Source organism: Dama dama, chromosome 14, assembly GCF_033118175.1.
Source record: "Dama dama isolate Ldn47 chromosome 14, ASM3311817v1, whole genome shotgun sequence".
Lineage (NCBI taxonomy): Eukaryota > Metazoa > Chordata > Mammalia > Artiodactyla > Cervidae > Dama > Dama dama.
Genome location: NC_083694.1, coordinates 55,938,545 through 55,957,302, shown reverse-complemented (window position 1 = coordinate 55,957,302; position 18,758 = coordinate 55,938,545). Strand labels below are relative to the sequence as shown.

At 42.4% G+C, this 18,758-nt stretch overlaps 1 protein-coding gene across 6 annotated transcripts in view; it reads left to right on the top strand.

Moving 5' to 3' along the window:
- The window catches only part of SEC16B (SEC16 homolog B, endoplasmic reticulum export factor), a 63,042-nt gene that overhangs the window by 21,648 nt on the left and 22,636 nt on the right, over nucleotides 1-18,758 (top strand). For 4 of the 6 annotated variants that reach the window (XM_061160784.1, XM_061160783.1, XM_061160786.1 and 1 more), the window contains exons 3-11: nucleotides 867-979; nucleotides 2,237-2,366; nucleotides 3,118-3,226; nucleotides 4,668-4,812; nucleotides 7,956-8,107; nucleotides 8,485-8,546; nucleotides 10,270-10,405; nucleotides 10,889-11,119; nucleotides 16,432-16,529. In XM_061160784.1, coding sequence (XP_061016767.1) covers nucleotides 867-979; nucleotides 2,237-2,366; nucleotides 3,118-3,226; nucleotides 4,668-4,812; nucleotides 7,956-8,107; nucleotides 8,485-8,546; nucleotides 10,270-10,405; nucleotides 10,889-11,119; nucleotides 16,432-16,529 — 1,176 coding nt within the window. The remainder of the gene's footprint in view (nucleotides 1-866; nucleotides 980-2,236; nucleotides 2,367-3,117; nucleotides 3,227-4,667; nucleotides 4,813-7,955; nucleotides 8,108-8,484; nucleotides 8,547-10,269; nucleotides 10,406-10,888; nucleotides 11,120-16,431; nucleotides 16,530-18,758) is intronic. The other 2 variants (XM_061160785.1, XM_061160787.1) reach the window with 2 other exon arrangements.

The following is an 18,758-nucleotide window of genomic DNA, read 5'->3' as shown; positions in this document are numbered from 1 at the left end:
GAGATCAGTCCTGGGTGTTCATTGTAAGGACTGATGCTGAAGCTGAAACTCCAGTACTTTGGCCACCTGATGGGAAGAGTTGACTCATTGGAAAAGACCCTGATGCTTGGAGGGATTGGGGGCAGGAGGAGAAGGGGACGACAGAGGATGAGATGGCTGGATGGCATCAGCGACTCAATGGGCATGGGTTTGAGTAAACTCTGGGAGTTTGTGATGGACAGGGAGGCCTGGCGTGCTGCGATTCATGGGGTCGCAAAGAGTCGGACACGACTGAGCGACTGAAATGACTGACTGACTGGGTACTTTACACAGTTATCTTGGGAAGGGGTTTCCTAAGGTGATATCAGGTCAGGGTTTTCTTAGATAATATTTCGTTTTGTTGAATGTGTGTATTTGAGGAGTAAGAGGGATCATGAGGAAGGAGAAGAGACACTTGGCTGTGGTTTTACTGTAAAAATTGCAGCCTTGTTCTGACACAATGATCCTATTCCTGCTCCAATTCTAGATTTTTGGTTGTAGGATGAACCATAGCTTTAGAGCAGATTCTAGATGGGTATCACAGTTTTGTCCTCTGAAATTGTTTTGTTTGTCAAGTCCCTCCTTGTTTTTCTTAAAAAAAAATCATTTATTTATTTGGCTGTTCCGGCTCTTAGTTGTGGCACTTAGGATATTTGATCTTTGTTGCAGTATGTGTAATCTTTAGCCGGAGCATGTGGGGTCTAGTTCACTGACCCGGATCATCCCAGGTTCCCTGCATTGGGATCATGGAGTCTTAGCCACTGGACCACTGGGAAAGTTGCTCTCCATTGGTTTTTCTCTTTGCTACGCTCATCCTTCAGTGAGTGGCTTTCTTTGTTATTCTTTAGGTGGGGCATTGAGGATCTCTATCAGAACTATTACTTTCCAGCCCTAAGGGAAGAATATGCTTATGGAAGTTATTACTACCATGGACACCCACAGCAGCTTCAGGAAGAAAGAGGTATGGAATAATCTCCAAGAAGCCTTTGGGATGGTACCACTGGTATGACAAGGCAGAGGCCAAAAGGGCCATGCTCGGGGCCTCATCCTAGGCCTCCACCCCGACTCCGTCTCAGCCCCACCTGCTTCTTTCTTGGTCAGATGAGGCCACAGCAAACACACTGCTGCTAGATGTCTTGAGAAGAGATAGAAAAGAGTCATTTTTCTTGGTACATGTAGGTGTAGTTGATGGTACTGAAACTGTTATGTTATTGGTGTTATGGATAGTTTGTACTTCATCCATTTTTTTTTTCCTACTCCTCATTATAATCAAGATTATAGTCTCTCCCTGACCAAGTAACAGTGAAGTCAGTTCTTGACAGTGAAGTCATCAAGTGTGTGGCTGGGCTGTAGTGAGTCTGACCATCACAGAGTGGCAGATTTGTGAAAAAAGGAATTTATACCCTATACCAATAGTAAGGATTTAGATATGTGTTAATGGCAGCTTCTGACCTGCTAGCAAAGAGAAAAATCTGTTTCAGTAATGAAAACACAAACATACACACACACACACACACACACACACACACACACACACACACACACAGGATCCCCACGATTGCACCATCCTATACAGTCATGCTGATTGGTTCAGAGAAGACTGAGGTTCATCTTACAGACTTACACTCTTGGCTTTCACGTACCAACTTTATTCAATTTGGCAAATATAGTCAGCCCTCTGAATCTGCAGGTCTGCCTCCAACTGATGATCGAAAATATTTGAAAAAAAGAAAATTCCAAAACTTGAAACTTGAATTTGTTGTTTGTTGGCAACTATTTACATAGCACCTATGTTGTATTTACAACTATTTGCATAGCGTTTATATGGCAACCCACTCCAGTATTCTGGCCTGGAGAATCCGCTGGATGGAGGAGCCTGGTGGGCTGCTATCCATGGGGTCGCACAGAGTCGGACACAACTGAAGCGACTTAGCATGCATGCATGCATGCATATGGTATTATTAGTATTAGAAGTCATATAGAGATGATTTGAAGTTTATGGAGGACATGCATAGATTATATGCAAATATTACACCATTTTATTAACATATAAGGGAATTTAACTTTCCCAGGTCCTGAAACCAATCTCCTAAAGCATACAGAAGGATGACTGTATGTCTTTATACCTGCCATGCTCCAATAACCCAGCTTTACAACTTGCTAGTATCTCCAAACTTTTAGGAATAGGAAGTGACCTGTCTTTGTTTTGTTTTCTCTGAGGGTGCAGTGCCAAGGCAAGGGAGTCCTTATATCTGGCAGGAAGATCATCGAGATCAAAAGTACCTCAATGATCATCAACATGAAAACCACAATAGTCCCTTTGGAACAAATAGGGAGACCCAGTTCCAGTAAGTGTGAAAGGAGAGGCTGGCAACTCAGACTATATTTGGCAAACCTGATGTCATCTGGTACTGGTCCCTCATCTTCAGAAGCCTGTTTGCTTTTGTTCTGGCCGCAGGGATGGAGCTCAGGCTGGCCCGAGCCAGCTGTTCTCATGGACCCTGGAAGGAGGGATTCTTAATTCTGAGCAGCAGTTCCCCAAACCTGCCTAAGTCCCCAAACCTGTGAGGTTACTTGAGGTCCATCTTGAAGGAGGGCCTTAATTCTATGTTGGCCTTGGGACAGATGTGGCCTTGCAGAAGTTCTCATGATTGTATCCTGCCTGAGGATGGGGTGCTTCTCCTCTGCCCAGTCCTGTGCCCTAAGAATGGTCTCTCCCCCGGGATGAGAAGATCAGGGAAGAGCATTTTGTACATGTACCTGTCTGGTACCCTGAGGCCTTTCCCCTGCCTGAAACTCACCAACCCACCTGCTCTGATTTAAGTCATTCTGGGATGCCAGGCCACAGAGACCCAGCCTTCTCTGCAGAGTTTGGGGCCACTTCTAGTAACTAACTGTACTATGAACCCCGGGAGTTCCTGTTTTTCTGGTTTAATAGACTGTGGCAGCACAAGGGAGGACAAGGCTTTTCCCTGCGGCACATGGGCCAATCCGACACCTGCCCACACTTTGCGGCAGAGCAGCCTCCAGTACAGAGCAGCTCAGCCTTGCTGGCCTGCCCTGGACCCCCTCTCACATGCTCCTGTCATTTTGCTGCAGATCTAAGAGTCGGAATCCTTATAAAGACAGTCCTGCTTCTAACTCTGGACAGGAGAGGCCCGGGGACCTGTTCACGGAGAGTCCGCTGACTGGGGCCGAGAAAAACAAGGTAACCTGAAGTGACACAGGGCTGGTGGTCTGTGACAGGGCATCTCCGCTGACATCATCAGCAGTGGCAGGGCAGGGCCCTGGGGGTGGGGGTCCCTGGTGCCAGCAGTCTAAGGGGTACCATTCCTCCCCTCTTGGCAGAGCCTCCATGCCCACGTCCTCCTTTCCCTGTATCCTGTTCCAATCTTCTGGGTCTGGGGACCTTATCGAGCTCTTTTGCATTTTTCTTTTTTCTTTTGCCAAGTTAGCTGTCAGAAAATATCACCCAAGTCACTCCAAGGTGGGGAAGAAAAGAAATGTTACTGGTACCCCAGTGGACTAGCAATTTGGTTTACTCAGGAAGTGGGAAGTTGCTAGCATCTTTTAATTTGGGTATGAAAAGCAGAATGTGAAACCTTTCTTGACTCTTCCATTTCTCTCTTCTGAAATCTTACTGTGTGTACCAGTTGGGCTATGAAATGGAACTCCTGAAGTTTTTAAACTTTCAATTTTGGAATAACTTTAGACTTATGGAAAAGTTACAAGAGACAAGGTCTTAATTTTTGACAGTCTTGTATTAATCTTCTATCCCTGATTAGATTTGTATGATTTGGGGGAACAGTTTCTTCTGTATACCTAATACTTAACAGGGCTGGGCACCTATTAGGACTAACAGTAACAACAACACAATAACAGCAGTCATATATGAGTACAGTACTTTACAATGTGGACAAAGAGCTTTGTATCCATTGTTTGCATCTGTTTTACAATCCTCCCAGAGTATAAGTTCTGTGAATTTCTTTTTTAAAAAATATTTATTTATTTGGCTCTACTGGGTCTTAGTTGCGGCATGCATCTTCATTGCAACATGCAGGATTTTTTTTTAGTTGCAGCATGTGGAATTTTTTAGTTGTGGTGTGCAAATTTTTAGCTGCATCATGGGGGATCTAGTTCCCTGACCAGGGATTGAACCTGGGCCCCTTGTATTGGGAGCACAGAATCTTAGCCCCTGAACCACCAGGGAAGTTCTTTTATACCTGTATCCTAAGGGAAAGCATTGCACCTGGAGCATAGTAAGCGCTCATTAAACAGTTGGTGAATGAATGCAAGCGGTAAGTACTTGAACTATATAAGATAGGTATGATTATCTACATTACAAATGAAGGTACTGAACTTAGAGAGTCTGCGTCACTTGTTCAAGGTCACAGAGCCTGGTATTAACAAAGCTGGGATTTGAATTAAAACCCCCTGACCTCAGGACATGCACTCTACCCATGGGGCCAAAATGAATCCCTTGTTAGAACTGTCAGTTGAATGATCCCTTCTTTTCCTTTCAATATGTCCACATTCATTAGATTTATTTGAAAGTTTGAATTTTGTTGCTTTGAAGAAACACTGGAGGACTGTCTCTCTGAAAGTGCCTCTGATTCTTCCCATGTGTTCTTGTTGTTTTTAACTTCCAGCCATCACTGATGGAGGAGTCCAACCTTCTCTGGCAGCATGAGTCTGGTCTCACCTCCAGCAGCTACGAGCTCAGTCAGTACATGGCAGATGCTTCTGAGCTCCATGACCCCATGACTTCAGCAGTCTGGAGCCCAGTTCAGGCTGGTGGGTACTGACGTGATTAAAGGAGTTGGCTGAGTCTGATGAGAAGAGGGCTGAGTGGCACATCTCTTGGAAGGTCAACTTTACCTGGTATTTCCAAGAGTAGAGCCTTTGTCTGCCTCATTTGCATATGTAGGTCCCCTGGGCAGAGTGGCCAGCTTTGGCTCCATTCCCCATCTTTTCTTTTGTCCTGAAGAATGCATCATAGCTGATTCTTGGAAAGGAACACTGCCCATGGCCATCGTCAGGTTGGGAGAGGAGGCCCTCAGAGGTATTGTAGGTAACAAGGGCAGAAAGTAAAGACCAGAGTCAGTTTGGGAAAGTGAAGGCAGGTCACAAAGGTCTGGATGTAGGAGATTTGCCCTGAGTATCGGGGCTCTGAGAGCCAGTCCCCAACCTGTCACCCTCTTGAGAGTGTAGGCTTGGTACATTATCATTTGGACCAAACCATCAATTCCTTGCATTATATTCTTCTTTTTTAAAATTAATTTTTTATTGGAGTATAGTTGATTTACAATGTTGCTATTTTCTGCTGTACAGAAAAGTGAATCAGCCATATATACACACATATCCCCTCTTTTTTGGATTTCCTTCCCATTTAGGTCACCATAGAGCATTGAGTTGAGTTTCCTGTGCTATACAGTAGGTTCTCTTAGTTTTCTATTTTATACCTGATAGTGTATATATGTAAATCCCAACCCATCAATTTATCCCATGCTCCCTTCCCCCCTTGATGTCCCTACTATGTCTGTGTCTCTCTTTCTTCTTTGCAAATAGGTTCATCTGTACCATTTTTCTAGATTCTACATATATGCCTTAATATATGATGTTTGTTTTTCTCTTTCTGACTTGCTTCACTCAGCAAGAAAGTCTCTAGGTCCATCCACATCTCTGCAAATAGCACAATTTTGTTCCTCTTTATGGCTGAGTAATATTCCATTGTGTATATGTGCCATGTCTTCTTTATCCATTTCTCTGTCAATGAACATTTAGGTTGCTTCCATGTCTGGGCTATTATAAATAGTGCTGCAATAAACATCAGGGTGTATGTATCTTTTGGAATTATGGTTTTCTCTGGGTATATGCCCATGAGTGGGCTTGCTCGGTCATATGGTAGTTCTGTTTTTAGTTTTTTAAGGAACCTCCACACTGTTCTCCATAGTGACTGAACCAATCCACTTTCCTACAAACATTATAAGAGGGTTCCCATTTCTCCACACTGTCCCCAGCATTTTTTGTTTGTAGCTTTTCTGATGATGGGCATTCAGACCAGTGTGAGGTGATATCTCACTATAATTTTGATTTGCATTTCTCTAGTAATTAGTGATGTTGAACATCTTTTCATGTGTCTCTTGGCCATCTGTTTGTTTTCTTTGGAGAAATGTCTATTTAGGTCTTTTGTTCATTTTTTGATTGGATTGTTTGTTATTTTGATATTGAGCTACATGAGCTGTTTATATATTTTGGAGATTAGTCCCTTGTGTGTTGCTTCATTAGCAAATATTTTCTCCCATTCTAAGTGTTATTTTTTTTTGGCCTTGTTTATGGTTTCCTTTGCTGTGCAAAAACTTTTAAGTTTAATTAGGTCCCACTTGTTTACTTTTGTTTTTATTTTCATTACTCTAGGAGATGGGTCAAAAGAAGCTCTTGCTGTGATTTATGTCAGAGTGTTCTGCCTGTTTTCATCTAAGAGTTTTATAGTGTTGGCCTTACATTTAGGTCTTTAACCAATTTTCTGTTTATTTTTGTGTATATAGTGTTATGGAGTGTTTTAATTTCATTCTTTTACATGGGTTGTTCAGTTTTCCCAGCATCACTATTGAAGAGATTATCTTTTCCCCATTATCAAATATTAGGTAACCGTAGGTGTGTGGGTTTATTGCTGGGCTTTCTAGCCTGTTCCATTGATCTATATTTCTATTTTTGTGCCAGTACCATACTGTCTTATTACTATAGCTTTGTAGTATAGTCTAAAGTTAGGAAGCCTGATTCTTCCAGCTCTGCTTTTCTTTCTCAAGACTGTTTTGGCTATTCCGGGTCTTTTGTGCTTCCACACAAATTATAAAATCTTCTGTTCTAATTTTGTGAAAAAATTCCATTGGTTATTTGATAGGGATTGCATTGAATCTGTAGATTGCTTTGGGTAGTACAGTCATTTTTACAGTATTGATTCTTCTAGCCCAAGAACATGGTATATCTCTCCGTCTCTTTGTGTTGTCTTTGATATCTTTCATCAGTATCTTATAGTTTTCTGAGTACAGGTTTTTTACCTCTTTAGGAAGGTTTATTCCTAGGTATTTATTCTTTTTGTTGCAATGGTAAATAGAATTGCTTCCTTAATTTCTCTTTCTGATCTTCCATTGTTATTGTACAGGAATGCAAGAGATTTCTGTGCATTAATTTTGTATACTGAAACTTTACCAAATTCATTGATTAGCACCAGTAGTTTTCTGGTGGCCTCTTTAAGATTGTCTATGTTTAGTATCATGTCATTTGCAAACAGTGATATTTTTACTTTTTTTCCAATTTGGATTCCTTTTATTTCTTTTTCTTTTCTTATTGCCATGACTAGGATTTCTAAAACTATGTGGAATGATAATGATGAGCACAGGCATCCTAGTCTTGTCCCTGATCTTAGAGGAAATGCTTTCAGTTTTTCATCATTGAGAATGATGTTTGCTGTGGGTTTGTCATGTATGGCCTTTATTATGTTGAAGTAGGTTCCCTCTATGCCCACTTTCTGGAGAATTTTTTTTTATCATAAATGGGTGTTGAATTTTGTCAAAAGTTTTTCCTGCATCTATTGAGATGATTATATGGTTTTTATTCTTTAATTTGTTAATATGATATATCACATTGATTGATTTGCATATACTGAAGAATCCTTGCATCCCTGGGATAAATCCCACTTGATCATGGTGTATAATCCTTGTAATATGTTGTTGGATTTGGCATTATAGTCTGACATATTATTAAAGGCCTGAATCTGACTTAGAGCATGTATTTCTTCTAATTATGTAACCCACCCAGAATCTTATCTTGGTCCCAGGTGAAATTTGGAAAGAAATATGTCTGTGGAATATTTCTTACATAAAGCAAAGCAGTGGTAGTAACGCTAACCCTGTCTGCCTGTATTGGTTGGTCAGAGGACATCTCAGCAGCTGGTCCCAAGGAACCCATGAAGTTCTATGTCCCTCACATGCCTGTGAGTTTTGGGCCAGGAGGTCAGCTGGTGTGTGTGAGTCCCAGCTCTCCCAGTGATGGACAGACAGCCCTTGTTGAACTGCACAGCATGGAGGTAAACAAAATTCTGTGTCCCCTGAATGTCAGCACGTTACTCCCGGCTCCCCTTTGCCCGAGCCCTTGCATCTCCATGAATCTCTTGGAGGGGCCTGAGCCATGTACTCTGTGGATTGGTGTGTGTGCATGTGTGTGTGTGTGAAGGAATGTGTGGGCTCTCCTCTGAAAGAAGTAATGCTAGACTGATGTTTTACCTGTGATGCTGTTGGCTCATATCCAGCAACTAGAGAGCTCATTTTGTCTTTCTGCTTTCTCCATGACGCATTGAGCCTCATCCTAGGACCACAGCTGTGGGTTCTGATATTGGACTCAACCGAGGAATGGGGCACTAGGGGGACATAGTCTTGAAGACCAAACCTGAGTTTTTTGTTCCAGGTTATTCTTAATGATTCTGAGGAACAAGAAGAGATGAGGACTTTCTCAGGACCGCTGATCAGGTAAATCACCATAAAAGTTGCCAAATAAGGGCTTTTGAAACCTATAAAATCTTCCTACCCAAATCAGCATTTTGGGGATTTGGGCTTGGCTTCCTTTGAAAGGAAATATCTGTCCCCATTGGAATGGAATCTTTGTGCTACAAGTTGGAGACAGATGTGGCCTGAGCCATTTTGACAAGCAGTTTGAGTGTTGAAAGACAGAAAAAGGTTTAAAAATCTGAAATCAGTTCTATTTTACAAAGGCTATGAGATAGGAGGTTTTAATGTTCTGGGTACCTAATAATAATACGATTTCCTATGGGAAATCACAGGCAAGTTGCTCACATGGAAAACATTTTTCTGGAGAGATGTATAACCCAGTCAGCATGAGTTACTAGACAGTGTGCAAGTCTGCCCTCTGCAGGATTGAGCTAGAACTGCTTTTAAGTTCCTAGTCATGTTTCTGATAAATATTGAGGATGTTCTTTGTTGTGGAGAGGAGTTCACGCTGGTATCAGAGGTGAGATAATGCATTCTGAAGCATTTATATTTATATCATCACAACTATACAGATGTGTCCTTATCCTGAAGCTTCCCCCTCCAAGAAAATCCCCAGGGTATTTTGACAATTCCTTCAAGTAAAAATGAATTGCTGTCTCCATTTTTTACACACAGGTGTAGTGATGTGGCCCAGAGTACTGAGTTGGGTGTTTGGACACCTAGGGTACTGATCCCCATTTGATTGACTTCATTAAATAATCTCAAGTAAATAATAATTCCTGTTTATTGAGCACTTTATATGTACTACACAGTTGGCTAATTCCTTTTTGTATGAGGTAGGCTTTAAAACAGTGTTTTAATAGAAGTATAGTTGATTTCCAATGCTGTGTTAGTTTCACATATGCAGCAAAGTGATTCAGTTATATATAAATCTGTTCCTTTTCAGATTATTTTCTACTGTAGGTTATTATAAGACATTGAGTTGGAGGTAGACTTTTAAAGACATTTTACTTTGTTTATTAGCTTTAGCTGCACTAGGTCCTCGTTGCTCCGCACGGGCTTTCTCTCGTGGTGGGGAGCGGGGGTACTTTTGTTGCAGTGGACTGGCTTCTCCCTGTGGTGGCTTCTCTTCTTGTGGAGCACAGGCTCTAGGCGTGTAGGCTTCAGTAGTTGTGGCACACAGGCTCAATAGTTGCAGCGCCAAGGCCAGTAGTTAGGGCACATGGGGTAGTTGCTCCACAGCATGTGGAATCTTACCAGACCAGGGATTGAACCTGTGTCCCTTGTATGGGCAGGTAGATTCTTATCCATTGTACCCCCAGGGAAGCCTTGGAGGTAGACATTTTCATCACCCCTGTTTTATCAGAAAGAGCAGAGGCTCAGAGGAGATCAGCAACTTGTGTAGGCTGAGAAGTTTAGGCTAGATTTAAATCCAGGGTTGTCTGATCTCAAAGTCTGTATTCTAACCTGCCACCCAAATAGTCATTTCAGGTCTCTGGGCCTCAGTTTCTTCCTCTGTAAAATGGAGACAGTGGATGAGAGAATCTCTGCGGTCCCTTCCTGTTCTATACGGGAACAACTGCCCTGTAACTTCAGACTCACTGTTCCCATCCTAGGAGGTCCTGTTTCTGTTACTATCTCGGTCCCAGCCCAGGCAGCGCCCTCGCGCTGTAGGAGGGGCTGGTGGTCCTGCCCGGGGTTGGAGTCTGTCCATCACTCTTTGCTCCTTGAAATCTCTCCCTAGGGAAGATGTGCACAAGGTGGACATCATGACGTTTTGCCAGCAGAAGGCAGCACAGAGCCGCAAATCTGAGACACCGGGGGGCAGAGACTCGGCCCTACTCTGGCAGCTGTTGGTTCTCCTTTGTCGGCAGAATGGGGTCAGTATCACCGCGGCCGGAGGATGGGCAGGTGCAGGCTGGACTGAAATTTAAATTTTCCTGGGAGACAGAAGATTCGTCTTGGGGCATAATTATAAAAGGTAACATTAAAGAAGCAACAAATGGCCTCAAGAAAAGAAACTGCTGAGGTCAATGTCACAGTGCAAACGCTAACTTTTCCCTGCCTTTCTCCACTAGCCTCTGGTTATTGCTCAGTTCTTGGGTTACTGCAAGCAGATAATACACCTATGAGAGTGTGCATATTGCTGGTCGTCTTTGTGGCTCCTGACAGGCAGAATATAGCCATGAGAATGAAGGTGGAGTTTCAACTACCACAATGCAAAAAGGACTGTCTTGTGTTTACATGTGGGTCTCCTCCTGAAGAAGGCGGGTGCTCCGGTGCCCCCCTTCTGCAGCCTGGGGTACCAGCATGGCGACAAATGGGATTCTAGCTCAGGGAATGGGATTCTCTTTGCCTTGCAGTCCATGGTGGGGTCTGACATCGCCGAGCTGCTGATGCAGGACTGTAAGAAGCTGGAGAAGTACAAGAGGCAGCCGCCTGTGGCCAACCTCATCAGCCTGACGGACGAGGACTGGCCAGTGCTGAGCTCCGGGACCCGGGACCTGCTCACCGGGGAGATTCCTCCCAGCGTGGAGACGCCTGCGCAGATCGTGGAGAAATTCACTAAGCTGCTCTACTATGGAAGGAAGAAGGCAAGTGCCGCGCCCGCTCCTGCTTAAAATAGTCCCGGCAGCCCTATAGCTCACCCCTTCCCCAATGATATGAGTGACATATACTCATTTCATAACAGTTACGTTCAGAAAGGTACAAAGGAGAAAAAAAAACCAAAGTCCTACCATTAAAAGATAATACCTGTTAACATTTTGATATATTCACTTCTAGTATTTTCTATGCATATGTATCAATATTAAAAGTTAAATTAAATTACATAAACAATTTTTTTCTTTTTTTTCCCCTTAAGACCATATGGTGAAACCCTGTCATAGCATTAAACTATGCCACTAAAAACTAGATATATTCCATTATATGAATGAATCATATTTTATGCACAATTCACTGTTGTTGACTCTATAGGCCATGTACAATTTTGCCAGTCTCTGGTAACTCAGTGGGTAAAGAATCCACCTGCAATGCAGGAGACCAGGGTTCCACCCCTGGGTGGGGAAGATCCTCTGAAGAAGGAAACAGCAACCCACCCTAGTATTCTTGCCTGGAAAATCCCATGGACAGAGGAGCCTGGTGGGCTACAGTCCATGGGGCTGCAAGAGCCAGACACGACTTATCCACTAAACCACCACCACCATAATTACACAATTCGAAAATCTTGTTATATAAATCTTTGGATGATCTTTTTATTATTTTTTAAGATAGATTCCTAGAAGTGGAACTACTGGGTTAAAGAGTATGTACTTTTAAAGGGCTCTTCACATATACACTTAATTAGTTTCCAGGAAGTTTGTTTACAAATGATACCTCCATCAACTCTATCTAAAATATACATGTCAATACTGAATAATTCCATTGATGAAGTGATGTCTTCTGTATTTTTTGATGTGTAAGTTAGACTTTGACATTTTTATATTATTTATTAAATTTTAAATAGAAGTATATTTGACAAATAAAATGGTAAGATAAAGTGTACAATGTGATTTGATATATGTTGTGAAAGAATTCCCCTCACTGAGTTATTAACATATACATCACCTCACATATGTCCCTATTATTTCATACCCTAATTTTGAAGTTGAGCTCACAGTTTACAGAAGTCTTAAGTGAAGTGAAGTGAAAGTCACTCAGTTGTGTCTGACTCTTTGCAACCCTCCATGGGCTGTAGCCCACCAGGTTCCTCTATCCATGGGATTTCCCAGGCAAGAATACTGGATTGAGTTGCATTTCAGTAACCTTAAATATTTGCATAAATGGTTGAAATAAATTCAAATCAATTAAAAACCAAAAGATAAAAGGGATATAACGGGAGAAATGATGCTGTTCCCTGCTCCTTCCCAGCCATAAGATTCTTCCTCTCTGAAATATATGGAGGTATTTCTTCCATATATAATTATTTCCTCCCTCCTTGCCCTTATAGCATATTACATATCATGTCTTCACCTTCCTTTTGTCATTTAACAAAATCTTATAGGAAACACTCTATATTGGCACTGGTAAATTTTTTTTGTAAAGGAACAGATAGTAAATATTTTAGGCTTTGCTCTACTTAGTTCTGCTGTTATTGTCTGAAGACAGCCATGGATAATCTGTAAATAAATGGGTGTGGCTGTGTTTCAATAAAACTTTATTTATGGACATAGAAATTTGAATATATCACTTTCACGTGTAAGGAAGCATTATTCTTTTTTTGATCTTTTCCCCAATCATTTAAAAGTGTAAAATCTTTTCGTAGCTTGTAGGCTGTACCAAAACAGGCAGTGGGCTGAACTGGGTCTTCGGGCCGCATTTTGGTGACTCTTGTTTCTTATTATATACAAATACCTTCCTCATTATTAGTTACAGCTACATAGGTTTCTCTAGGTGAATTATAATCAATTCAATTGAACTTCTGTAGATTGACACTTAGATCATTTCTAGTCTTTTGCAATTACAAATAATGCTGCAGTGAATAACACTGTCATTTTGCCCTGTGGAGAGAATATACGTAAGGAAAGTTTGTAGAAGTGGAAGCTTTGGATCAAAGGGTATATGGTTTGTAATTTTGATAGATATTTACAAACTGACTTTTTAGAGGTTGTACTGATTACTCTACCAATATACAAGAGTGCCTGCTTCCCCCAACTTTCACCAACCCAGGGTGTTTGTTTTTGATATGTGCCAGTGTGAGAGGTGAAAAAAATGTATAGCAGTTATTTGCATTTTTCTTATTATAAATGAAGCTGAATATCCTTTAATCTGTGAATATTTTTGTCACTGATTTCCCACATTTTTCTGTGGATTTTTGATACCCATATATTGATTTGTAGGAGCTCTTTACTTTTTTAGGATTTTCTGTCTGAAATCACTTTTTTGGGATGATATATAGAAAGGCTTTTCCTGCTTCAAAATTAATTTATGAAAATAAAGTTGAAATACTTTTGTGACTTCACCTTTACCTTTAAATGTTTAATTGTGTGTGTGTCTTTGTATGTGACGTTATCTTTTAAATGAGAGATAGACATGATACTCAGTGAAAATGGGATCAACATGTAGCATATATGTGTGTGTATATAGTCATTATATATTTAATATATATATTCACTATATAGTAGGGACTACTATTTCACCAGTGATTCACTTACTCAATAAACATCTATGTAGCAGCCACTTCTTCTAAGGCATCAAACCCAGTAGGGGGATAGAGATAAATCGGTGATAATCTCTTTCTTAAGAATAAGTAATGATCATAACAACAACAATAATAAAAGAAAATGTTTGAAAAATACTTTCTATGTGTCAGATACTCACCTATCACCTTTTATGCATTATCTCATTTATCTTCATAGAAACCCTCTAGTTTAGGTTCTATTCTTATTCTATGTATTTTTAAATGAGGAAAGTTAGTAATAAAGCCCAGGTTTAGATTTAGGCAGCCTGGTACCTGAGCTTGGGCTTGTAACCACCCACCACATCATCTGTCATACTATGACCCAAAGGTAGCAAGGGTAGATAGAGCACTGTGGGAGTTCAGGGTGATCTGTGAGGAGCTGGACTCCACAATATTTTTAAAATCTTATATTAACACTTGACTAGGGTCTTAATTTAGGAGAAAGCAATGGCAACCGACTCCAGTACTCTTGCCTGAAAAATCCCATCGATGGAGGAGCCTGGTAGGCTGCAGTCCATGGGGTCACTAAGAGTCAGACACGACTGAGCGACTTCACTCTCACTTTTCACTTTCGTGCATTGGAGAAGGAAATGGCAACCAGTGTTTTTGCCTGGAGAATCCCAGGGATGGGGGAGCCTGGTGGGCTGCCGTCTATGGGTTTGCACAGAGTCGGACTTAGCAGCGACTTAGCAACTTAGCAGCAGCAGCAGGATCTTAATTCTGGCATTGGGCAAGATTGATATCCTCCATAAAAGTTCTCAATTCATCAATTATTCTTAATTATATTTTTGGGGATGCAGATTTTTGACTAATGTAGTAAATCCCCACCAATCAAAATGGTTGTCTGAGGAGGCCTTACAAAGAGCTTAGAAAAGAAGAGAAGCAAAAGGCAAAGGAGAAAGGGAAAGATACACCCAACTGAATACAGACTTCCAAACAATAGCAAGGAGAGATAAGAAAGCTTACCAGTCTTTAGTAAATCCTTCTAAAAAATACTACTATGAAATAGTTTAACGTACAAAAATATCAATCTTCTTTTCCCCAAAAAGAACATTTTCTTTTTTTTTAAGATTTCACCTGGGTTTCTTGTTTTTTGTAAATTGAAGTATAGTTGATATATAATGTTGTGTTAATTTCTGTTATACAGCAGAGTGATTCAGTTATACATATAGATACACTTTTTCTAAATATTGTTTTATATTATGTTTTATTACAGGATTTTGAATATAGTTGCTGGTGCTATACAGTAGGAACTTGTTTCAAAAAGAGCAATCTTAATGTCATTTTTACTTCTACTGACTATGAGGCTGAATTTCCTAACTGTAATTGTTTAAATTTATTGTCTCTTCAAATACAGTAACGTGGGAGATGTTGGGATAATCAAATGCATTTTCATTTGGAGGTGAAAATACCTCATTAGTAACCTCCTGTCCAAAAATCAAATTATTTTGGGGACAGTAAGAAAATTGCGTGGTCAGTTACAAAGTTGTGTCTGACTCTTTTGTGACCTCATGGACTACAGTAGCCCACCAGGCTCCCCTGTCCATTGGATTTTTCCAGGCAAGAATATTAGAGTGGGTTGCCATTTCATCCTCCAGGGGATCTTTCTGACTCAGGGATCAAACCTGCATCTCCTGTGTCTCCTACATTGGCAAGTGGCTTCTTTACCACTCAACCTCACATATAAATTAAACTCTTACTAGATAGTTTTGAAAATTAAATGAAAAGATAAATATATGTATGTGTATGTTTTTAAGTTTGCAGCTTTTGACCCATGTCACCAAATTAATGGTGTGATTACTTTGACATATGAAGTTGACTAGTTAACTAATAAGCACTTGATAGTAAGCAGTTAGTTATAGTATTAGGTGGGGTAGGATAATGGCTATGTATACTGGCTTAAACATAATAGCAGCCTTTTTCTCTTCATGTGAGAGTACTGAGCAGGTGAACAGAAGATGGGGCAGCCCTCCTCCATAAGTAACCCAAGGACTCAGCTGTATGAGGCTCTACCATCTTCAACATAGAGTCTCTAAGGCTCCTGGGTGTCATCTGCATTCCAACCAGATGGGAAAAAGGCCATGGAGGATTGAGCATGGGGAGTTCTATGGGCCAGACCCAGAGGCTGCATGCATTGCTTCCATTCCCATCTGATAACCTAGAACTCAGCCACACCTCAGGGCCAGGGAGGTGGGAAATACAGTCCAGCTCTTGGCCCAGGAAGGAGAGCATGGATTTGGGTGAGGAACTAGGTGTCTCTGCCACAGTTGTTAATAAACAGTTCCTCTATATGGCCTGTGAACACCATCTTACAACTCATCTTTAGAGACTCCGTCTTGGTGTGAAATGCCTCTCTCATTCTTGGTGCTTAGGCTCATGAAAGTATCATGTGACATTTTCTCAAGAGATAAAGGTAACTAGTAACCATGTTTGTGGAGAGCTAATGAAATCATGTAATAGGTTCTGATAACATGAAGGTTGGAGAAAGGGACAGTGGAGAGAGAAATACCCGCCAGCTGAAGCTGGTTCCCTACTCTTTCTTTCTCAGATTCACATGGGAGGCTCTGCGAGTCTTCCTGGAAGCCTGGCCTCTAGTTGCTCAGGGGGCAGCGGTACCCAAGCGCAATTGTTGGTTGTGTTAGAGGAAGGTGAGCACGGAGGTCCTGAAGGCGATGTCTGTGTTTTCAGGAAGCCTTGGAGTGGGCCATGAAGAACCACTTGTGGGGCCACGCTCTGTTCCTCTCCAGCAAGATGGACCCGAGGACCTACAGCTGGGTCATGAGTGGGTGAGTTGGGGACTTGCACAGGGAGAGACCAGTGGAGTGGAGAGACCTCCCCTCCAAACGTGGGGATGAGGGTAGGGAGACGTACAAGATGCACTGAGGAGCCCCACCCTCCAAGCGTCTTTCCAATTCTAAGTCAGGCGTAGTGTTTCTCTTCTCCAGATCCTTATAACCTAGGCATGGATACATTCTTTTTAGCTGCTAAGTTGAACAAAACATTTTACTAACATTTTCTCAGGGTCAGAGCTTCCAAAGATTAAACAGGATTCTGCATTGCAGTAGCCTTCTCTCATTGGAAGAGAGAAGTTCCTAGAACTCTAGAGAGTTGAATCAGTGAGGGGGTGGATCCCTTAAGGGTGAATGACAGAACCTTAGGACTGAGAGTGAGTAACTCACTGCCAAGTCCTGCAGTGGGGGTGTGGGTGCTGAGAGGTAGGGAGGGGTACACAGTAGCAGGACTGTGAGCTGTGGGAGAAAGGGGTTTATAGGGCTGGAGATGAGATACGGAAGACTTCATCTAAAGGGAGATGTCAAGACTGAAGGGATGCCCTCGGTCACAGGTTGCCCTGGTTTATCAGGACCTGGGTGCCAGGGGGCACTGGGAAGAAGGCTCAAACCAGAATGGGATAGGAATGCAGGTGTGACTACCTAGCCAGGAATTTAGAACAGGGGCGATGAAACAGTTAAGGAGACTCAGGATCAGACGGAGGTGGTGGGTGTAGCGGGTGCTGGGGTCAGCCCTTCAGGCTGCAGTTAGCATCTGTGGGTGGCTGGGGACAGATGTGTGACAGGGATGGGGTGGGGTGGGGGACCCTCCCATAAGAAGCAGGCTTGGGTCAGACAGTGAGAAGGATGCTAACTCAACATTTATCTTCTCGTGTTGCTTAAAGCCTTGAAGCAACCTTCTCAGCTTGTTGTTGTTTAGTTGCTCAGTCATGTCTGACTCTTTGCAACCCCGTGGACTGTGGCCCACCAGGCTCCTCTGTCCCTGGTATTTCTCCAGCAAGAATACTGGAGTGGGTTGCCATTTCCTTCTCCAGGGGATCTTTTGACACAGGGATTGAACCCGAGTCCCTTGCATTTGGCAGGCAGATTCTTTACTGCTGAGCCACCAGGGAAGCCTTATCTTATATTTAAGTGAAGTGAAGTTGCTCAGTTGTGTCCGACTCTTTATGACCCCATGGACTGTAACCTACCAGGCTCCTTCATCCATGGGACTTTTCAGGCAAGAATACTGGAGTGGGTTGCCATTTCCTTCTCCAGGGGATCTTCCCAACCCAGGGATTGAACCTGGGTCTCCCGCGCTGCAGGCAGACTCTTTCCCATCTGAGCCACCAGGGAAGCCATCTTATATTTAAATTGGCTGTAAATCCTGCTGGGCAGAGTTGGATAAGGAGATGGACACCCCAACTTTAAGTTTGGTCTGTGGGGCTCACATCTATCCCACTGCCGGGGAGTCTGTTCTTCACCATGGTCCCTGCTGAGTCTCTTTATTACTCTGACCCTCAGTCTTGCCAGTAAATAGTGACCACCATGTACTTCATTATGTTCAGAGGCCAGAACAGTGAGGAGCACTGAACTTCTATGAGGAGAAGCACTCCCAGCTCTGGAGGAAGGATGCTGTTAGAGACAGCATTATGAGGGATAAATTTCCTTTAGGTTTTGGAAGCGAGCATCCGACAACCCTCTGCTGTAGCATACATCTCTGCTACGGATCTCCGCCTTGGGCCATTGATGTTTGATGGGGCCCAGTGAATCGTGAAATATCTCTCTTACTGAGTATGCTTAAATCTCAAATCAGCCATAGAGCTTATTATATACTTGTTAAGCAGATCCCACGGTTTGTCATCAGCAGGATCATTTCTGGTCCCTGCTCTACGCCTCTTCAGTTACTGAAAATGACTATTTAGTACTTGTGAGCAAAGGCATGAGAGACCCGGGTTCGCGATAAGCCCAAAAAACCCAGCACTGAGAACTGTAGGCTTGGCCTGGAAGGGGACTGCCTTGGGGCAGTGGGTCTCGAGGGTGGCTGGGGAGGAGGGGTCTGGAAAGAAGAGGTTCAGGTTTACTGTTGGGCTCTCAGCGTTCATTGACTTATGTGTGGTTCATCTCTGTGATGGACGAAGGTCTATAAAAATGGTTTGCTCAAGAGTTAGGGTGTCAGTGCTGAAGTGCAGAAGGTCTCCCTGGGTGGTAAGGTCTGCTTGGGGTGTGTGGTGGGATGGGTGTCCA